This window comes from Hydra vulgaris, chromosome 05, assembly GCF_038396675.1.
Source record: "Hydra vulgaris chromosome 05, alternate assembly HydraT2T_AEP".
NCBI lineage: Eukaryota > Metazoa > Cnidaria > Hydrozoa > Anthoathecata > Hydridae > Hydra > Hydra vulgaris.
In genome coordinates, this window is record NC_088924.1 from 37,073,198 (window position 1) to 37,092,325 (window position 19,128).

At 27.8% G+C, this 19,128-nt stretch overlaps 2 protein-coding genes and 1 long non-coding RNA gene across 16 annotated transcripts in view; 1 reads left to right on the forward strand and 2 right to left on the reverse strand.

The window, feature by feature from the left end:
* Nucleotides 1–19,128, forward strand: part of LOC136080829 (mucin-2-like) — a 93,594-nt gene that overhangs the window by 15,283 nt on the left and 59,183 nt on the right. The window lies entirely within an intron of this gene.
* LOC136080041 (uncharacterized) lies at nt 2,994–4,681 on the reverse strand. Its single transcript, XR_010638403.1, has 2 exons — nt 4,520–4,681; nt 2,994–3,239 (listed from the first exon to the last, which is right to left on the reverse strand). It is a non-coding gene; the product is annotated as an uncharacterized LOC136080041 (long non-coding RNA).
* On the reverse strand, nt 4,948–13,405 carry LOC136080828 (uncharacterized). Of its 11 annotated transcripts, none has more exons than XM_065798070.1 (7): nt 12,939–13,405; nt 9,075–12,249; nt 8,839–8,939; nt 8,580–8,766; nt 8,285–8,381; nt 7,183–7,244; nt 6,586–6,782 (listed from the first exon to the last, which is right to left on the reverse strand). In XM_065798070.1, the coding sequence occupies exon 2, from the start codon at nt 11,254–11,256 to the stop codon at nt 10,204–10,206; it is 1,053 nt and encodes a 350-aa protein (XP_065654142.1). In that variant the 5' UTR covers nt 11,257–12,249; nt 12,939–13,405; the 3' UTR covers nt 6,586–6,782; nt 7,183–7,244; nt 8,285–8,381; nt 8,580–8,766; nt 8,839–8,939; nt 9,075–10,203. The 11 variants fall into 11 exon arrangements, with proteins under 11 accessions (XP_065654141.1, XP_065654147.1, XP_065654149.1 ...); XM_065798071.1 differs by having other exon boundaries at nt 9,071–12,249; XM_065798069.1 differs by lacking the exons at nt 6,586–6,782; nt 8,580–8,766 and adding exons at nt 4,948–5,112; nt 5,266–5,376 and having other exon boundaries at nt 8,839–12,249.

Sequence of the window (19,128 nt, forward strand, 5' to 3'; positions counted from 1 at the left end):
ATATATATATATATATATATATATATATACATATATATATATATATATATTATATATAAATATATATATGTATATATTTATATATATATATATATATATATATATATATATATATATATATATATATATATATATATATATATATCTACATATATATGTATGGTTGCCTCGGAACAAAGAGGTTACCATAAATCATAGAAACTGTGTCAGCGATTTTTGCCAACCTTAAGGTGGTAGGGATGCAAATAAGCTACTTTCTGAAATTCGTCAATGCAATATTTTTTAGTCTATTAAAACTGTTAAATACATTAAAAGAAAAAATTTGCAAAAAAAAATTTTTTTTAATTTTTTAAACAGAAAATCCATAATGGTGGAAAATTTGTTAATTTTGACCCTTACAAATGATGTTTTTGAAACGTGATATCTTGATAAAACTAAAGCAAAATTAAAAATCCTTTTGCACATATGTATATTATTATGTTATACTCCAGATGACCCTTAGGATTTGCATAAATCATTTTACTCTAAGAATTATTTAAGTTTTTGTGAAAATACTACTTCTTTTCAACAGATGTTCATACAAATTTTCACCTAAACTAAATTTTCTTAACAGATTAAGTGTTATATGTGAAATCCAAGGGTGATCCGGAGTATTAAATCATATTAAACACAAATTGAAAATTTCAAGTAAAATGCTCAATTCTATCTCGAGTTATCATATTTTGAGATATAGCAAGTATGCAAAAAATTGAAAACAGATAAATTCAAAGACATTTGGTTCCCTAAAGAATAAATTTTTGTAAATAATATAAAGTACAAAATGTTCAATCAACTTATTTATCTGTCTGAGTAATGTTTGTGACTTCAAAATATTATACTTAGACCGCTAAAAACATAGCAGATACATCCTTGTGAATGTTCTGATTAAAATAAGGCACATATTATGAGAGGAAAATAAAGAATAAACTTTTGTTTACGGTAACTAGAGACGTTGCTATGGACTCTGATGTTACCCCAGAGTGTTTTAAAGGGTAAATATGGACCAAGAAATATTATTGTTCTCAACGTTAGTTGCATGAAAATAGATATATCAAAGGGTGAAAATCCACCATAAAAAGAAAATTTCACAAAATTTTTTTTTACGGTCATTATTTGCATCACCAACCACCTTAAACACTTTTTAGGTTGGCAGTTAGGCTGGCATTGCCGAATGCCGACCTTAATTCTGAGGGCTGTATAAAACGCTGGTTAAACGGTGTAGACATATATCATACTATATATGAAGCTACTTAGTAATTCTCATTTGAGCAAGTTTGACACGGAAACCTAGGCAGCCATTGCGATTGAGGTAGTGGTGAGAAAAAGTTGCAGCACTTTTTTTATAAGAAAACGTGAACAGAAGTTTATGCAATTATGCAACTTACGTAAACTTCAACTTATGCAATTTTATAACATACCAAAACATGTATCAAGTTTTACAGTTTTACTTTGACTTGCGTCAAATAAAAAATGCATTGCGGCAACATCTCATTAACTTTGATCTATAGCATTTATTTCCATTTTATGAAGTCTTTTACTTATTATATACTTTTAAAATATTCGTTAGAGTACATTTCAACTCGGCAATGTGGTTAGCATGCAGAGCTTTTAAATAAAAAAAACCCGGTTCCAATCCTACCACTAGCAACTTTTTTTTTTTTAAATCTTTTTTCATTTTTTAAAACAATAAAAAACTTTTGAATTTTTTTAGATATTGTATATATATAATATAAGTAGAGATATTATACACTATATTAAACGAAAGGATTTTAAGAAAAGCTAAAATCTCTAAAAACATCCAAACACTGGGAGAAATTTGTTGCGTATGTGTAATTATTAAGATACTTATGTTATAAATGTGTTCAGGTAAGTAGTCCTAATAAGCTGCGAATGGTCTGAAAAAAAGTTATGGTCTGAAACTAAATAAAAAAAATTAAAAAAAAGACTGTCCTGCTACTCCAGAAGGCGCAGCTGTGCAGGTGTGTTGCGAAAAAAAAAAAAAAAAAAAGGAAAACCCTTGGCTAGAAAAACTTTAAATTTTATTTAAACAACAAGTCTTTTTTGCTATATTTATTTTTTTGCCATAAATATATATAGCTAAAGAAAATTGAAAATAAATTTTATTATGTGGCGGTTTTGAACCCTCACAAAATGGCACCGATGACAGCGCATTATACCACTGATCTATCATATTTATGCATGTAATTGAAAAACAAGCCATTTTATAAACTCTTATACAGATTGTAATTAATCAACACTTTTCAAGCAGGTTCTCTAAATAAGCGCAACTTTATTGTATAGGAATAAAGTAGCGCTTATATATAAACAATATATAAAAACACATGTGTCGTATATATAAACAATGTGTCTTATATATAAACAATATATAAAAATTATGTGTCGTATGCACCCAGCAAGCACAATTAACGTTGAAGCAACGTTGACAAACCATTGAAATTTATGGTTGAAAAATGGTTGATTTTTGATTAAAATGGAAACACAAATCAACATTGAAACCAAACGTTAGATCAACATTGAAAACAAACCAAAAATCAACGTTAGATTAACGCTGATTTAGCGTTGATTCAACCAACTTATATACGAGTTTATTAACCTTAAAAATATGGCTTTTATCGCCGTGACTCTTTTAATTCGAAAAATATTTATTTTTTGTACAATATTGTGTTGTTGTGATTAAGAACAATAATTCTTCTTAAACTTATAATAGTTGTAATAGTACAATATCTTATGCTATTGTACTGCACATCTTGTTCTCAATTGTTACAGCTTTCACTTATTATTAGTAGTAGTAATGTTATTTAATTTTACATTATAATACTAACTGTTGTTATAGTATTACAAATAATCTGCCCTGTACCATTTTTTTAACGCAGGTAACTAATTTATAGAAATTGAAAAGCAATTATTGAAAGCAAATAAAACCAAAAAAATAATTTTTACATTTTTAGAACAAAAACTTATACAAAACTAAAATTATTTTCAAAACGATCTTGATAAAATCATGATATCATTATCTTCATCATCAATATCAAATTCATATGTATTTTATCACCTTCTGTCATTAGACTCACTTTGATTTGGTGCACGTGTCATTAGACTCACTTTGATATGGTGTAAAATTTAAACAGTCTAAATTATATCTTTGTGTCTTTTTATTTAAGAACATCGGGTAACTGCATCTAAATAAAAATATCTTTAAAGGTACATTTATACAAGTAATATTATTGTTCACATTGTTTACAAGCAAATGCGAACATTAAGTGATCAATAGTGGAAAAAAAAACAACTCATTACTGATACGTGCTTAATTTACTTCATTATTGACCAATATATAAACCTTTTTGGATAAAGATACATTATACATCAACATCATACATTCACGCATATACACACACATAACAAAAACCATGGAGGCAGTTATACATCGCCTAAGTCAAACATTCGTTTAGTCGAACCGTTTTCCTTGGTCCCCTGGAGAGTCAAGATATTTGTAATTAACTGTATTTGTATATACATATATGTATATAATTATATAAATATATGTATATAATTAACGCAAGGCCTTTCCAGGAATAGCAAGGCTTTGCGTTCCCTTATATATTAAGAAGAAACATTTAGTTATCCAGTAATTAATTTTAATGATTGATAATTATTCTAAATTTTTCTAAAACGAAACTGAGGAATTGCCAAATAAAGAAGTGCTGTAAATATTTTTGATAAAGTCGTATGATCCATCATTTCTTTATTTTGGTGATGATTAAGCTGTTGGATAACGGTCGATTCCAGTGTTGCTAAGGCGATCATACTAACAGACGCCCTATGAAGTTAAGATCGCTCGTGAAATGCTAAAATTTGAAACGCTTTCTTCCTATTAGAAAATCCGTTTAAAATAAAAGCTTCGTACGAATCTTTTTCTTTTGAACTACGAGGCAAAGGCATTCTCATTTGAGTAGCTTTGATGCAGGTAGAACAAAAAACTTTTTCTTTCTCGCGGTCTTGTAAAACCCATTTATATTTTTTATTTCAGGTTTGTTTAAATTTTCTTCCCTTTTTTGATGGAAAAGATGACTGTCTTAAACAACAAGGTCCAGGCTCCTCTGTAAAAGAAGGCGACTCAACAACAGCAGTTGAATCAGTTGCATCAACTGACTGAACAAATGATAAACTTTCATGAGTATTATCTTGGAAGTTATTAGCATTTTGACATTCAGAAAATAATGCAACTGTTTCAATTTGATTTTCTTATGTTGAAAAGTATTTACTAATTTTCTTTATTCTACAACATCGTACAACTTATTACTTAAAAGTCAATGTACTGTTAAACAATTAAAAAATTTCTTCAAAAACTTACTTTTTTTTAATTCAAATAATTTTTAATTCAAAACTTTTAAATAATTAAAGCAAATAATACTGCCAAAGTTATCGAAGAAAAAAAATACTAAGCGAACGCTTAACTCACACAACTCTTCAGTTTACGTAGTTCCGTTAACTTGCTTTCTGCTACATTTTTACCAATCTCAGACTCCCTTGAGACTCATCAGAAGCGTGAAAATTCTGAAAGTCAAAAAATAATATAATAAAAAATAAAATAAAAATAACTTTTGAAAGCTTAAACTTTTGAAAATCATAATAATGTATATATATATATATATATATATATATATATATATATATATATATATATATATATATATATATATATATATATATATATATATATATATACATATATATACATATATATATATATATATATATATATATATATATATATATATATATATATATATATATATATATATATTTTGCACAAAATATATATATATATATATATATATATATATATATATATATATTTTGCACAAAATATATATATATTTTGTGCGGCCGTGGCGCAGTGGTTAGAACGCTTGCTTTATAAGCAGGAGATCCAGGTTCGAAACGAGCTCTGGGCATATTTTCGCGTCACGGTAAGGAAGAAGGCGTGAACTTCCTGGTTAAATGCACTTCCGCGGTGCTCTGTGACAAGACCGTTAGGACTTCTTGGGGCACCTAAAAAAAAAAAATAAATAAATAAATATATATATAAGACTTGCCATACTAAAAGGACAATGAGATGTTAGAATCGTTATAAATCAATGTTTATGCATTAGAACAAATAATAAATTATTAACCATAGGTAAAAACACATTTTTACAGAAATACCTTCACATATAAATTTTTCTAAAATTGAGTAGTAAAATGCATAGAAAAACTTTTCGTCTGAAATAATAGAAGCTGATTCGATTGTTTATTTCAAAAACAAGCTAGACACATCTAAAGTTTACAAAAATTATTTGTTAAAAAAAACAAAACCTACTGCTATTGCACTTTAAAACTGTTAACACTGGTTGTAACAGCTATGCATTATTGTTATTAATAATGATATGAGTAACTAAAATACACAAGCAAATAAATTTATAAACAATATAATTTCTCGCAAAATTCATTTAAACTTTAAAATTACAAAATAGGAAAATTGTCGCTAATTTTTTGGCAACCTACTGTTATTAGCCGACGTTGTTTTGATGTTGGCTTTTTGACCAATATCTAACCTAAAATATAAGGTCGACGATGAACCAACGTTGGCGCGTTATCGGTATATTATCCGATGTTTTCAACTTTATAACAATGTTGGGCCAACTTATTGGTGTAAACAACTGTTTCTTTCTAGAATGCTTTTTTTAATATATCTGTGTATTTACTTTTTTTCAAGCGATTCTGGTGTATTGCAGTATTTTTTAATTACAATTAAAAAATTATATAAATAAGAGAATTTTTTAAAAATTTCTTTTTTAAAAAAAATCCTAAAAACAACTTGCGCATTTATAGAAAATGTTTTATCTTGTTATCGCTGCAAAATAAAGTTAAAAAAAAATAGTATGATGTTTTTTCATATTCTATTGGAGATTTTATCGGTAAAATAATTTTTTGTTAGAAGCTGATTATGTATTAACAACATATAAAAAATATATAGAAACATTTGTATGACTTTTTCAATTTTTTAGGTATATAAAGTAAATTTAATAGTTAAGTAACTTAACAGAAGTAATTAACTTGTTGTTTTGATTTAGTTTATAGGTAAATTTACTGTGATGTACTTTAATATTACTCGTAATATTATTGGCTTCCACGCAGAGATTTAAAAATAATTTTAGTTCAAAAGCGCTTTGTTTAATGAAAATCTCTGCCCAAGAAAGCAAATGATCATACTTTCCAGAATACGCGTTATTAACGCATATATGTTAACCATTTTATCGTATCGAACGCGCATTAAAAATAGACATCAGATGCGTAAAAAGACAGGTATACAATATGCCTAATGAGTTTCAAACTCGCATTTAAACACGTATAAAACACGATAACCAGAGAATATTTAATACAATTTTATTAACTATTATGAATTCATAACATAATGATAATGACTAGCAGTAAGCAACCCGTAATACGGGTTATGAATTATTAAATCATTAATAACAATAAAAACACATTAATAACTTGATATATTATCTCAAAAATTAAATACAAATTTATCTATAAATATTTTAACTTTGACTCCCTATCAGCAACGTCATTGCTTATAGTTAACGACATAAAGATCGCATTAACATCAGTTGAGTTCTTTTTAAAATATGTCACAACACAGGTACCAGAAAAGGAAATTCAAGTAAAGCCTGCAAATACTTAAAAAAAGAAGCGAAAAAAAATTACTGGCAAATAACACCACAACTTAATAAGATATTTTATTAACTTAAATACTTGGACTAAAAAGATTTTACTTATAATAATATTTGAACAATCAAGGGACAATTATAGTTAAACAATTTAAACAATTATACCATAAAATAGCAAGCAATTCGTAAAATATTTCTTATAAATGGTGATTATTAATTGTGGTATTAAGAAATACGTAAGAGCTCAGTAATTACATAAGTTTTATTAAATCTCCCGTTTATCTAAGAGAGAGAGAGTGAGAGAAAGAAAGTGTTTCCAAAGCAGTATGTTAACAAAAGTAAAAAAAAACACGGAATAAATAGTAGCAAGTGGTTTTATTATGTTACCAGAAAACAAAATTATTTTTACCTTGATTAAAAGCTAATTTCCAACATTTCTTAATTAAGCTCCAGCTTCTCTCTAACTGTTGACTAATGAGTAATAGAGTAAAAGGAACATAAATATGATAGAAATTATAAAAAAAATTAAAATTATGTAAATTTAAAAGTGTTAATTGATACTATAAATAGTTAAACTCATACTTTGCTTTGTTCTAAAGTGTCTAAAGTAAAATCAAATTAACAGACATTAACACTGCTTGACACTGAATTCTGTCAAGTTTTCTGCTTGCCGAGCAACATTTCTAACATTTGAACACCACTTAATTACATCCTGCCTAGATCTATTTTTTTCATTGGACAACTATTTTCAAGTAGTTTATAAGCATTTACATTAATAACTTTGTTGAGCCTAATACTATCTATTTCAATTTCACTATTATCATTAAACATATTACCAGTAATCTTACTCTTGTTACAACTGAATAAATGAACCTAAAAGAATCTTACAAATTGTGATCTTTTCTAATCAAAGACTTTATTTAAACTAAAGATTTATTGAAATCCATATCTTTTTATATGTTTACATACATAAGTCGTTTATCGAAAATATTAAACAATATTTATTTACATCAATTATTTTTAATTTAAAAAATAATCTAGACTACAATGCACAAAGTTATTTTTACCTTAATGCACAAAAATAATAAATGCACAATCTTGTATAAAAAATTGAAGCAATGTCAGTCAGTATATTTTACTCTCAATTAATTATTTAAATATATATATATATATATATATATATATATATATATATATATATATATATATATATATTCACATACCTTTAAAAAGTGGTATTACACTTTACACAATAAAATATGGAAAAACATCATTATTTTTTTCAACTACTTTCAAAAGGTATTTATTTATTTTTTCTAAGAAAGAATATTTATATAGATACAGAGAAGTATAAAATATACTGAAATATAGGCAGATTTATGTTTATAAACCTTCGTGTCAGCAAATTACAGTCAGTTTTCCATGTTAAATACATAAAATATATATCTAATATAATATATATCAAATATCAAATAAATCCAATATAGAATAAAACAAAATACTAAACTTACTCATTTAAGTATCAGTTATACTGTGTGAAGTAACTAAAAAACACTTCAGTTCTTTTCAATTGCTCTAAAGAATAACTTTCAGCTCTTACCAATTGCACTAAAAAGAAAAAAAAACTTACTTAGATAAGTTGCCAAGTTCTTAAGAATCTGAAAACAAATAAGTAAAAAAGCAAAGAACAAACAAACATTTATTTGTAAAAACTACTACATTTAAACAAATTAAATTTAAAAAAAGTGTAACACCAATTCTCCTTAAAGGCTAAAAAAAATTTTCAGCTCAAATTTGCTTGCCTACCTTGCTTGTAAAGCTATGTGAATAAGAAACACATTTAGAAAAGCCTAGAAACTACTTAAAGATGACATATGCAACATTGAAGTTTGAACATTGACTGGACTAATTATTAGCAGATGTTTTTAAAGAGTTCATAAAAATTTACATATATTCGTTCTTTTATATCGCATAAATCCATTATATAATAAATCTGAAATGAAAAAATGTAATGGATAAGTAAATACAAAGAAAAACATCAAATATGAATCGAAAATCAATATACCTGATAGAGATAAGATGTCATGATAGGTGAGTAGTAGTTGCTAAATACTGTTATTTCATGTTAGCTTTTAGGTAAACAACTCATGTTGGTACGTCATGGTTCTAAAAATTCAAATTAAGAAATAAACAAAATGTATATATGGCAAAATGATTTTTCTTGAGTGGCTTTTAGTGAATGATTAAAAGCAGTGAGTTTCAATAATAAAACCACTTATAATTTTAACAATAGTCACCAACATAAAGGTAAGCCAAATGTAACAACATTAGTAACATAAATAACAACTTTATGCAAAATCTTGCTCAACATGTTTGCCAAGTCACACACTTTGAAAACATGGAAACACAAATACATTTACTTAACTTTATATAACATATATAAACACCTCATATAATATTTATATAAACAATAGATACATTTTATACTATTTTAAAAATACATTTATAAAACAATTATATAACACATATAACCACATACATATATTTATCAAAAACTTTTTAACTTTAAACATAGTATAAACATTATGCAAAGTATAAACATTTATAACTTGAACTGCGTGAACAAAAAATTTTAAATTAACATAAAAAAATCTAAAAAGATAAATATATTCATATATAAAGACATATATCTCGTAATAAAATATCAAATTATAATCATATTTAATTTAAATCAAATACTTATTGAATAAAGAACAAAAAACAGATAGGAAACTGCAATCCTTATAACAAAATTTAACGTTTAGCAACAATAAAATGTCAGTGTTGGCTGAAAATTTTAACTTATTTTTCTAAATGTTCAAAAACAGAACAAAAAAAGGTAATAGTATAACAGAAATGTCAATAAAATAATAATCAACATAATAAAATAACCAAGGTATGAAATAATAGGATTTAACGTATATTTGAATTATATTAATTTACGACTTCATAAAACTAAATAAATAAATTTAAAAGTAGTAATAAATATTTTTATGATAAAGTTTTAGTGACTCTTTTAGCGCAAAAAAGTACTGTAACTGTACTGGAGATTAGACACTAGATAATCGGTATCGTATAAGTCGATACCGAGAAGAATGGTCTCGTATCGCGTGGTATCGCTTATATACTAATGTCGATACAATCAGTATCGGTTCGATACCACTCGATACCGAGAAGGAAGGTCTCGTATCGTGTGGTATCGCTTATGTTCCAATGTCGATACTATCAGTATCGCTTTCGATACCAAACGATACCGATAATGAAAAGAATCGTAAAGTATCGCATGGTCTCGAATCGAGACTCTCAATAAAACAAAAAATTAAAATGTAACTTATTGAATTTTTTATTAACAAAATACAAGTACAATTTTTAGAGATTTAGTTATTGTTTTTTAATAATCTACAATACTTTGGCTATTGTCCATTCGTTGTTTTTTTCTTTGCCGTACTTTCGTTGGTATTTTAGGATTTTCTTCTATTAATATTGGCAAAGATAAGTCTGATTCATGTCTTATATCACTTTCATTTTCTTGTTCGATTGGCCATTTTTTAATGTAACTTTCAAGAGCGGAATAGTTCTGCATTATAAATACGAGCTTATCTGCCTTGTCACTATCGAGATTGTATCTACGATCAGTGATGACAAGGCCTGAAGCAGAAAATGCTCTTTCAGATGATGCAGAGGTTGGTGGAGTTGCCAACCAAGATCTTGCAACACCCGAAAGGATAGGAAGTTCCGCTGCATGCTGCTTCCACCATGCTAAGGTGTCAGTTTTTCCTGCATTTTTGGATCTTATTGTTTTTTGGTATTTTTCCATTTCAAGTTTAATAGGAGGGTTTTTGTGTATATGATGTGAATTAGTATCTTCCTTATACTTTGATAAAATAATATTGTACTCATTTTCCTCCCAACCTTGTGCATTATCAGGAACGGAATCGTTACTACCGTTGTTACTACTGGAGCTTGAGACAGACAATGAAGAATTCTCAAAGTATTCTTTGGTTGTGGGATGGTTTTCAACCAGTTTTTGAATATTTTTATCGTCAACATCAAGAAGATGTCCACGAAAAAATGGATGAAGGTAATGTCCTAGTGCAAATGCGGGTAATTTACGGCCTTTGTCTGGGAATCTCTTATTTAGTTCTGATAATAAATCCTCCAAAAATTTTTCTACTAATTTGTTGTTTCCATGAGTAACATAATTATTTTTTTCTTTCTCAATGAAGTTGATGAGTGCTGTTACTTTCCACAGTGACATGTCAATTCGGATCTCTGTGTCAGAAGATAAAAAAACTGATAATTCTTTGACAGATTTAAGCACTGGAACAATAGCTTCAAAGAGTAAGAACTGTTCATCTGTAGGTACGGTTTTCTTCCAATCATCACCTTCTGTATCGCGTAAGTATATGAGTGGAACCTTCAGTCGAAGCATGACGTGCAGCATATCGTAATGGCTGTTCCATCTCGTGGTTACTGTGGAGGGTATTTTGAGATAACTCACATCTAACCTAGAACAAGCATCTTTCAACGAAGCACTGAAGGCTGTAGATTTGTGAAGCCTGGTAGTAAGTGAGCTGGCTTTAAGAAAAGCATCTTTCAGTTCCGGGGTACCCTCAACTGTTCTTTGCAGTGTTGCGTTTGTGATCACTGCATGTAACAGAACCTTCTTCTTTAGTTATTAAAGATACACTGTTGTTTAGAGCACATGCCATATTTGATGCCTGATCAATAACACACAGTTTATTAGGTACTTTTTTTAATGATTCAGGGTATGAGATTGTGTTATCAAGTGCTTTTGCAATGTTGATACCAGTGTGTCGCTCTTTAAATAGGCACACTTCTAATGTAAATTTTTTTAGGGCAAAGTCTGGCGAGATATAATGTAATGTCACGGACATGTTTGAATCATTTGCCCTTGATGTCCAGTGGTCGGTGGTTATGGCAACCTGATTAAGATCTATGAGCTCTTTTTCCATAACTTCATGCATTGCTACCTTCAGTGTATGGTAAAGCTGAGGGAGTTTATTTTTTGAGAAAGTCGTTGAATGTTTTATTGTGGCATTTGGTAATATTTTGTTCATAAACCTCTTAAAATTTTCAGAATCAGCAAAACTGAACGGCAAGCACTCAGTAGCAATCAAAGTAATGATGTCATGATCAACTACTAATTGACGCCGATCTTGAAGTGGCCACTTTTTTGTAATCGCTTTTTTCGGGAGAGTGAGAGTTTTGAAGGCTACATCTTTTGCGGATCCAGAAGCACCTGCCTCGATTACGTTTAGTTCTTCATCTACTTGTGATCTCCTCTCGTCTTCTTTTTTTTGAAGTTCGATGAATAACTTCCCATGTTGTGTTTGAATATGCTTTCGCAAGCCAGTAGTATTTGCTTGCTTTGTTGCAAGCTTATTTCCACAAGTTTTACACAGAGCAGATTCTCCTGAAAATGTAAAATACAGTTTAATAACAAATAAAATGATTTTACTTTTTTATTATTATTTTATTTTATTTTTATTAAAAACAACAGAGCCGGGACGCTTCGAACTCACTTGGGGCCTGAGGCAAAATTAAGTTTTGGGGGCATTTACTGTAAATTTTACCTCTAAAAAATGTCAAAAGAGTTAAATAATTTCAAAAATATTATTACCAAAAAAAGACCCTTTAATAGGTGTGAACTTAATTTATTTTTTTTACAATTAGTTACTAGGTATCTTTATATGAAACAAAAACAAATTCAGAGTGGGCAGGCATACAACCTGGCCATCAATTTAGCACACTGTGCTTTGCGATTTATGAATTATTGCTCCACCAATTAAATTAATTTTTTTTCAAATCTTAATAGTTAATAAACAATAATAGTTATAACGTAAAAATGTAAAAAAAAACCTGCATTTTTAGTTAAAAAAAAATTAAAAAATCTTAAATTCTCATGAAAGACTTGAACCCAGAACTCCGCGCGTACATGCCATAACTTTATCCGCTTGGCCACGCGAACGTACGAGAATAACAGTTAAGTTATTATATTTAGCAATAGTTCTGCCAGTAATTAATTTTAGAATTATTTCCCGAAATTGTCGGCAATTACCTTTTGAGATAAAGTATAAAAAATACTTAGTAAGTAGTGCTTACCTATATTTTTCTTGAAATAATCCCAGATTAAAGATGTTGTAAAAGGCATAACGAGTGAAGATTAGTTTTCTTTAATAACTAAAGTATACTTATGTTTAATTGTTTAAAACTAAAATTATACTTATGTTTAATTGTTTATAACTAAAGTTTAGTTGTTGAATGTTGAACACAGAACAAAGCGAGAATTACAATACCACGAGAGATTTAATTAAAGTAACTATACCAGAAGAGAATTTAAAATATGAATGCGATATTACACAATTAATTAAATTAAAATAACTGTAGTGACTGTTACGAAATCAATTCCCTTTGAACAATCATTTCTAATAAGCGTTTAGAATAATTATTAACGATTGCATCACAAGCAATTCCCTTTGGAGAATTATATGAAAAACTCTAATTAATGATAGTTACAAAACTAATTCCCTTTGAACAACCATTTCTAATACTCGTTTAGAATAATCATTAACCATTGCATCACAAGCAATTTTCTTTCAAGAATTATATGAAAAACATTCTTTAATGATTGCAAAACTATTCCCTCGGAGATTATATCCGCACAGAAAATTTTCGCTTGAATGGAATAAAAATTCGATAGAGTTGGAATAACGACATGGAAAATTACACATTGCAGGGGCTGATCCAGGTCATTGTTCTAAGGGGGTAGTCGGACCAAAAAAAATATAAAAAATAAGGTTTGCGTTTTTTCAAGATAAAACAACAGTTTCATTTGATATTTAGAATGATTTTAGAAAGGTTATAAGATAGTTAGTAATAATAAATATATTGAATGGTTATATAAATTTTTTTTAATTTTTTCTTATTTTTTTAATTTTATCAATAATATTTTGAAGTTTGGCTTTTCTTAAGTAAGGGAAGGGGGTAGTTACCCCGAATACCACCCCCCCTCCCTTACGTTTTTGTCCGCCTTTACACACTGTTTAACATAATTTAATAATTTGTAAAAATTTCATATAAAAATAAATGTTGAAAAAATCTTTTCTTTCCTTTTAATCACGGTAGAAAAAGTTGTAATAAGGATAACAGATAAGAAATTAAAATACAGAAGTGGTACCACACAATTAGTAAAATTAAAACAAAGATACCAGATGAGAAATTAAATGATAAACATGATGTCATACAACCAGCTTAGAGAATTTTTTTTTATAATAAATGAGCCATATATATATTTCATTAATTATACGAATTTACTATTTCAAATTACAAATCGTTTATAAAAATAACATGGAAGTTCTCATGATGACCCGAGTTGCAATGCCAAATAATACTATCGGTACCAAACAATACCAACATAACCGATAACTTTTGATATTAGTATCGATATCGATACCGTAAGGTATCGCACCGAGACCAAGCGATACCAACATAACCAATACTTTCGATACCAGTATCGCGTGATCTCGATATCGATACTGTATGGTATCGCAGCGATACCAAACGATACCAACATAACCGATACTTTCGATACCGGTATGCATGATCTCGAAGTCGATACTGTAAAGTATCGCATCGAGACCAAACGATACCAAACAGTACCAACATTAACGATACTTTCGATACCAGTATCGCGTGATTTCGATACCGATACTGTATGGTATCGCACCGATACCAGACGAGAAATCGAGACTCGAGACCGATTATCTAGTGTCTACTGGAGATAATTTTCTAAATTTCTCAAGATTAATTTAAATTTTGTTTTCGCAATTTCAGTTTAAGCATGCGCTTTAAAGCAAAGATTTTCGTTTTTCCATTTTTTGTTAATATTTGATCAAAATCGGCTTCGATATCTTATCCGACTTTGATAAAATATTATAAAGACGTATTTTTGATAAATAAGTGGTATTGAACTCGAATTCGAAACTTAAAAATAAATACGCATTTTTCTGGTATCAATAGCGGTATGTTATACGTGATCAATACTCCGAGTATTAATAATACTAGATATGCCGACTGGGCATACGTATTACTATTGCTTTAATTTGTATTAATTTTGTTATCATATATTTTTATAGTTAAATTTTTCTACTTTTATTATATTATTAATAATAATTATTATTATTTTTATTGTTATTATTATCATTATTGTTTTTATTACTATTATTTTTAATACGATTGTAAAAACGATTTAGGGAAAATTGATTGTTGTTGTTGTTGTTGTTTCGCTGACCGTCAGATTATTTACTCGCTATGTAACCATGGAATTAAAACAATGCCTTCAGCTGATAGCTTTATACCCCGTTCACATTGGAGATAAAACACGTTTTATTTTAAATGTGTTTTGTGTTTATAATGTTATAAACTCTGCAAAACAGTAATAAAACAACATGGCGAGGTTGTTTTATATTAACACATGCTTTTTATATTGACAAAGCAACCTTGCAGTATTGTTTTATTGTTGTTTTATACAGCTTTTTGCAATAACAATTTAATACGCTTTTAAGATAAAACGTGTTTTATCGTCAGTATGAACGGGGTATAAGTTTGATATCTGACCATTACATGTCGTCAAAATATTTTCGAATTGATAAAACTTGCTTTGATAAAAAATATTAGATTAATTATAGATTAATTATTGTCGTTTCCACAAATAATTTTACAATCTATTCTTAATTGAATATTAAAATACAAATAGGCTATTTGAATAAATAAAGATTTAGTTCCGTAACATAAAGTTGCTGTTACACTTATTAAAGTTTTGTGTTTTTAATCAAAAAATCCAAGTTACCACGTAAACATTTTTTTAAAAAGGTGATTTCAAAGCTTAAAATTTCAAAGCTCAAATTTAATTTACCCAAGAATAGTTTTTTTTAAACGCATATATTAACTAAATTATCTAGTTGAACATTTCATGTTTTAATAAACAAAAGTTAAACACTTAAAGAATTTCAACTTATCAGGCAAACCTCAATTTAAATTAAACTTGATATATACTATTTATAATATCAACAAAATATTTATAATTCTTAAATTATCTATTGTTCAGTTACTAAACATTATAAAATTATTTTTCAACACAAAATAATGTCCAGGGTATTACCTGTGGGGTGATAAAAATTATCCATAGATTGTTCAAGATTCTCAAAAATTATTTAAAAAATAATTTTTAAGAATCTTGTTGAATGTTTAATTTCAAAAATTAAACATTCAACCTTTGTTTGAAATCTATTATTATTGCAATGTCAATGCTGATAAAAATGAGCTCTTTTTATCGCACAATCTAACGCTTAGTTTATTCTAGTTACATGCCATTATTAAATGTAGCATTTATTTATTTGTGGGCCTTCAAATCAAGCATAAATGGAAAAACCCTGCATAAATAAGTCTTTTTATAAAAATCCTGCATTGGCATTATGGAGCCAGGATGCCATTGGATGTTTCAAATACCTGGAAGGAGCATTCAAGTTTATTTAAATTTTTTTAATATTAAATACTAAGTACTAACCTGAACATTATTTGCCGAAAAGGAACATGTATAAAATGATGATTAAGATGTTCAGAATTTTCAAAAAACATGTTTTTTGCTCACAAAAAACATGTTTTTTTTTTTTAATGAATCATTTCCAGATGGGGAACAAACTAAAACTAGCAAAGTTTTTTTTAATAGTGTCAAATATGGTCTTAAAAAAAGTTATTTTTATCCTTGGGGTAAACTGTTCTTGACACTGACCTAATTGTACCTACTCTATGATACCCTAGCAATGTGGAAAATAAAGATCTGTTTTGGATCAAAAATCAATTACTTTTTTGTTACTATAAATTAAGTTTTGAAATTTTGCGCAAATGTAAAGTTATTTATGGCGCTTCTAAGGAAATATTTTTTATAAATAAAAAAATTTAAAAAAAAATAAAATTTGTAAACAAAAATCAAAAACTTCAAAATTGTCATATTTATTTTATTTTTAACTGAACATGTTCTTTTTAATAATATGAAAAACTTTTAAAGTATTGGAAACAACGGAAAAAACATTAAATGCTTCACATTAAATTTATATATATATATATATATATAATGTTTATATGAGCTTTCGGAAAAACTCTAGATAAAAACAAATACAAACTTTTTAACAAACATTTTTCTTATATTAGGCTTAATTGCTTTATGCAGGGCTCAATTTAACGGTTGAACATCGGAGATTGTCCGACTAAAACCTCAGATTGTCCGATCAATTTACAAAGTAATTGGACATTTAGACCGACGGGAATTAATTCTACAAAATAAAGCTTGAACAGGAATGCTGTGTGATTGAACGCTATTGGTGACCACGCAAATTTTTTTGTTTACAATTAGACCATGACTGTTTAGATATTTTTATTTTTTATTTTTATTTTTTGTTCTTTTATCTTTACAATGTTGTGCTTCTATATGACTGATATAAATTTACAATGTATATAAAATATATAATGGCAAGAGAAAAAAAAAAAAAATCTCACAATTTTATTGAATACAAAAAAATATAACTGCAGGGTATCATTAATATTAAAAGAACGCAGGAAACTAGCAGAAGACCAGATGGTCTTGTCATCAAGAAACCGCTTGTGTTTGTAATATTTTTCTAATTTTGTTTTACGAAAATGCAAAAATATTAATAGCATATAATAAAATGTAATGGATTCGCATATAATAAAATGTAAGATAATAAATAATTGATAAATGCTAGATTTTGTACACATAAATATATGATTAGGCATAAATAAAATTATTATTGATTCATATATCTTTTATATTGATATTTGTTATTAAAGTTTTAGTGATTTTCGTTTCAACGTTAATTTTGGTTCTAATTTCCGCATTAGTTTAGTGTAAGTTCATATAATTGTTTATATTTAAAACAATTTTTTAGTAAGATATTCAAACAATTTAAGTTATCTAATTTTATAATTATAGCATTTCTGGATATCAGTTTATTATAGAGATAGGGACCACGGTATGAAATTGTGAAACGCAATAGTTTTGTTTTTCTAAACGGTATATTAAAGTATCCTACTTCTGGAGTGTCATATCTATTTCTATTGCTTTTAATGAAGTCATTGGAGAAATTTGACAATTTATCAAAACGTAAATATAAAAGTATCAAAACTGAAATATAAACTCGGGACAAGCCCGAGTTTATATTTCAGCATAAACATTAAGTTTTGATAAATGTTTATTCTATCGACGTTTATTGCATTAAGGAGTTTTAACAAAGGTTCAGCTTGAGTGAATTTATCTTTTTTACAGACAATTCTAACGGCATGTTTTTGATGTCAATAAAGTGATTTCAAATTGGGTATTGGTACTTGCCCTTACTATATTCCCATATGTATAATAGGTCTGTGTAAATGAGAAATAAAGATGTTTTAGATTTTCTTAGGATAACATTGGTCTAGCTTTGTATAGCACGCCAATGTTTTTGGTTATTTTAGTATTTAAATAGTCAATTTATAAATGTTTAACTAATAAAAGTTGCCAAACAACTGCGCCAGTTACCTTATCAACTAATCTGACCGGTACAAAAAGAACTAATAAACAAATTTGCATCAGAAATTAGTTCAGATTCCTCTGAAAGTTTCTGCTTGTACTCGCATTGACCAGAGGAACCATCGCAACCCCATTTACTATACAAAATTAAATGTTTAAATTTAATATTGTACACGGAATTTATAATCAAAGTTCTATCTACAATGTGATTCAATAAATCTTGCAATTACATAATTTTTGCATATGTGTTCGTAATTTCTATTGCAGAAGATGGTGGATAGCAAGTCTGTTTAATTTCTTTCAATTTGTAATATGGTGGGAATAAGAAACAGTTTTTTTCGTCTGCCAACTTCCTCAAGTATAAATATTGTGCTTTAGTTAAATTTAAATAAACAAACACGCTATGTACTTCTTCATCTGTCATTAAAACGTTTGTGTTTTCCATAAAACTCGAGGCAGAATTTTTTTTTTCTTTTTTGGCAATCCTTATTGCTTCTACAAGCTTTGCTTCTGTTTCTTCTCCTATTGAGCGTAATGCCTGAGGATATGCATTAAAAATGTGCTTGAATCCAACTTCCTTAACTAATGTAAAATTTTTCTTTTTTTACTAGTCTCAAACAAATCTCATAAAGACATGCAGTCTTCCATGTTTTTCAAATGATGTAGATGGCGTGGGATCTGTTATTGCGATATTTTATTTCGGTAAAAGTA

Excerpts from the sequence above, each read along its gene's own strand:
- LOC136080828 (XM_065798077.1), bottom strand. The coding sequence starts at position 11,256 with ATGCTGCACGTCATGCTTCGACTGAAGGTTCCACTCATATACTTACGC.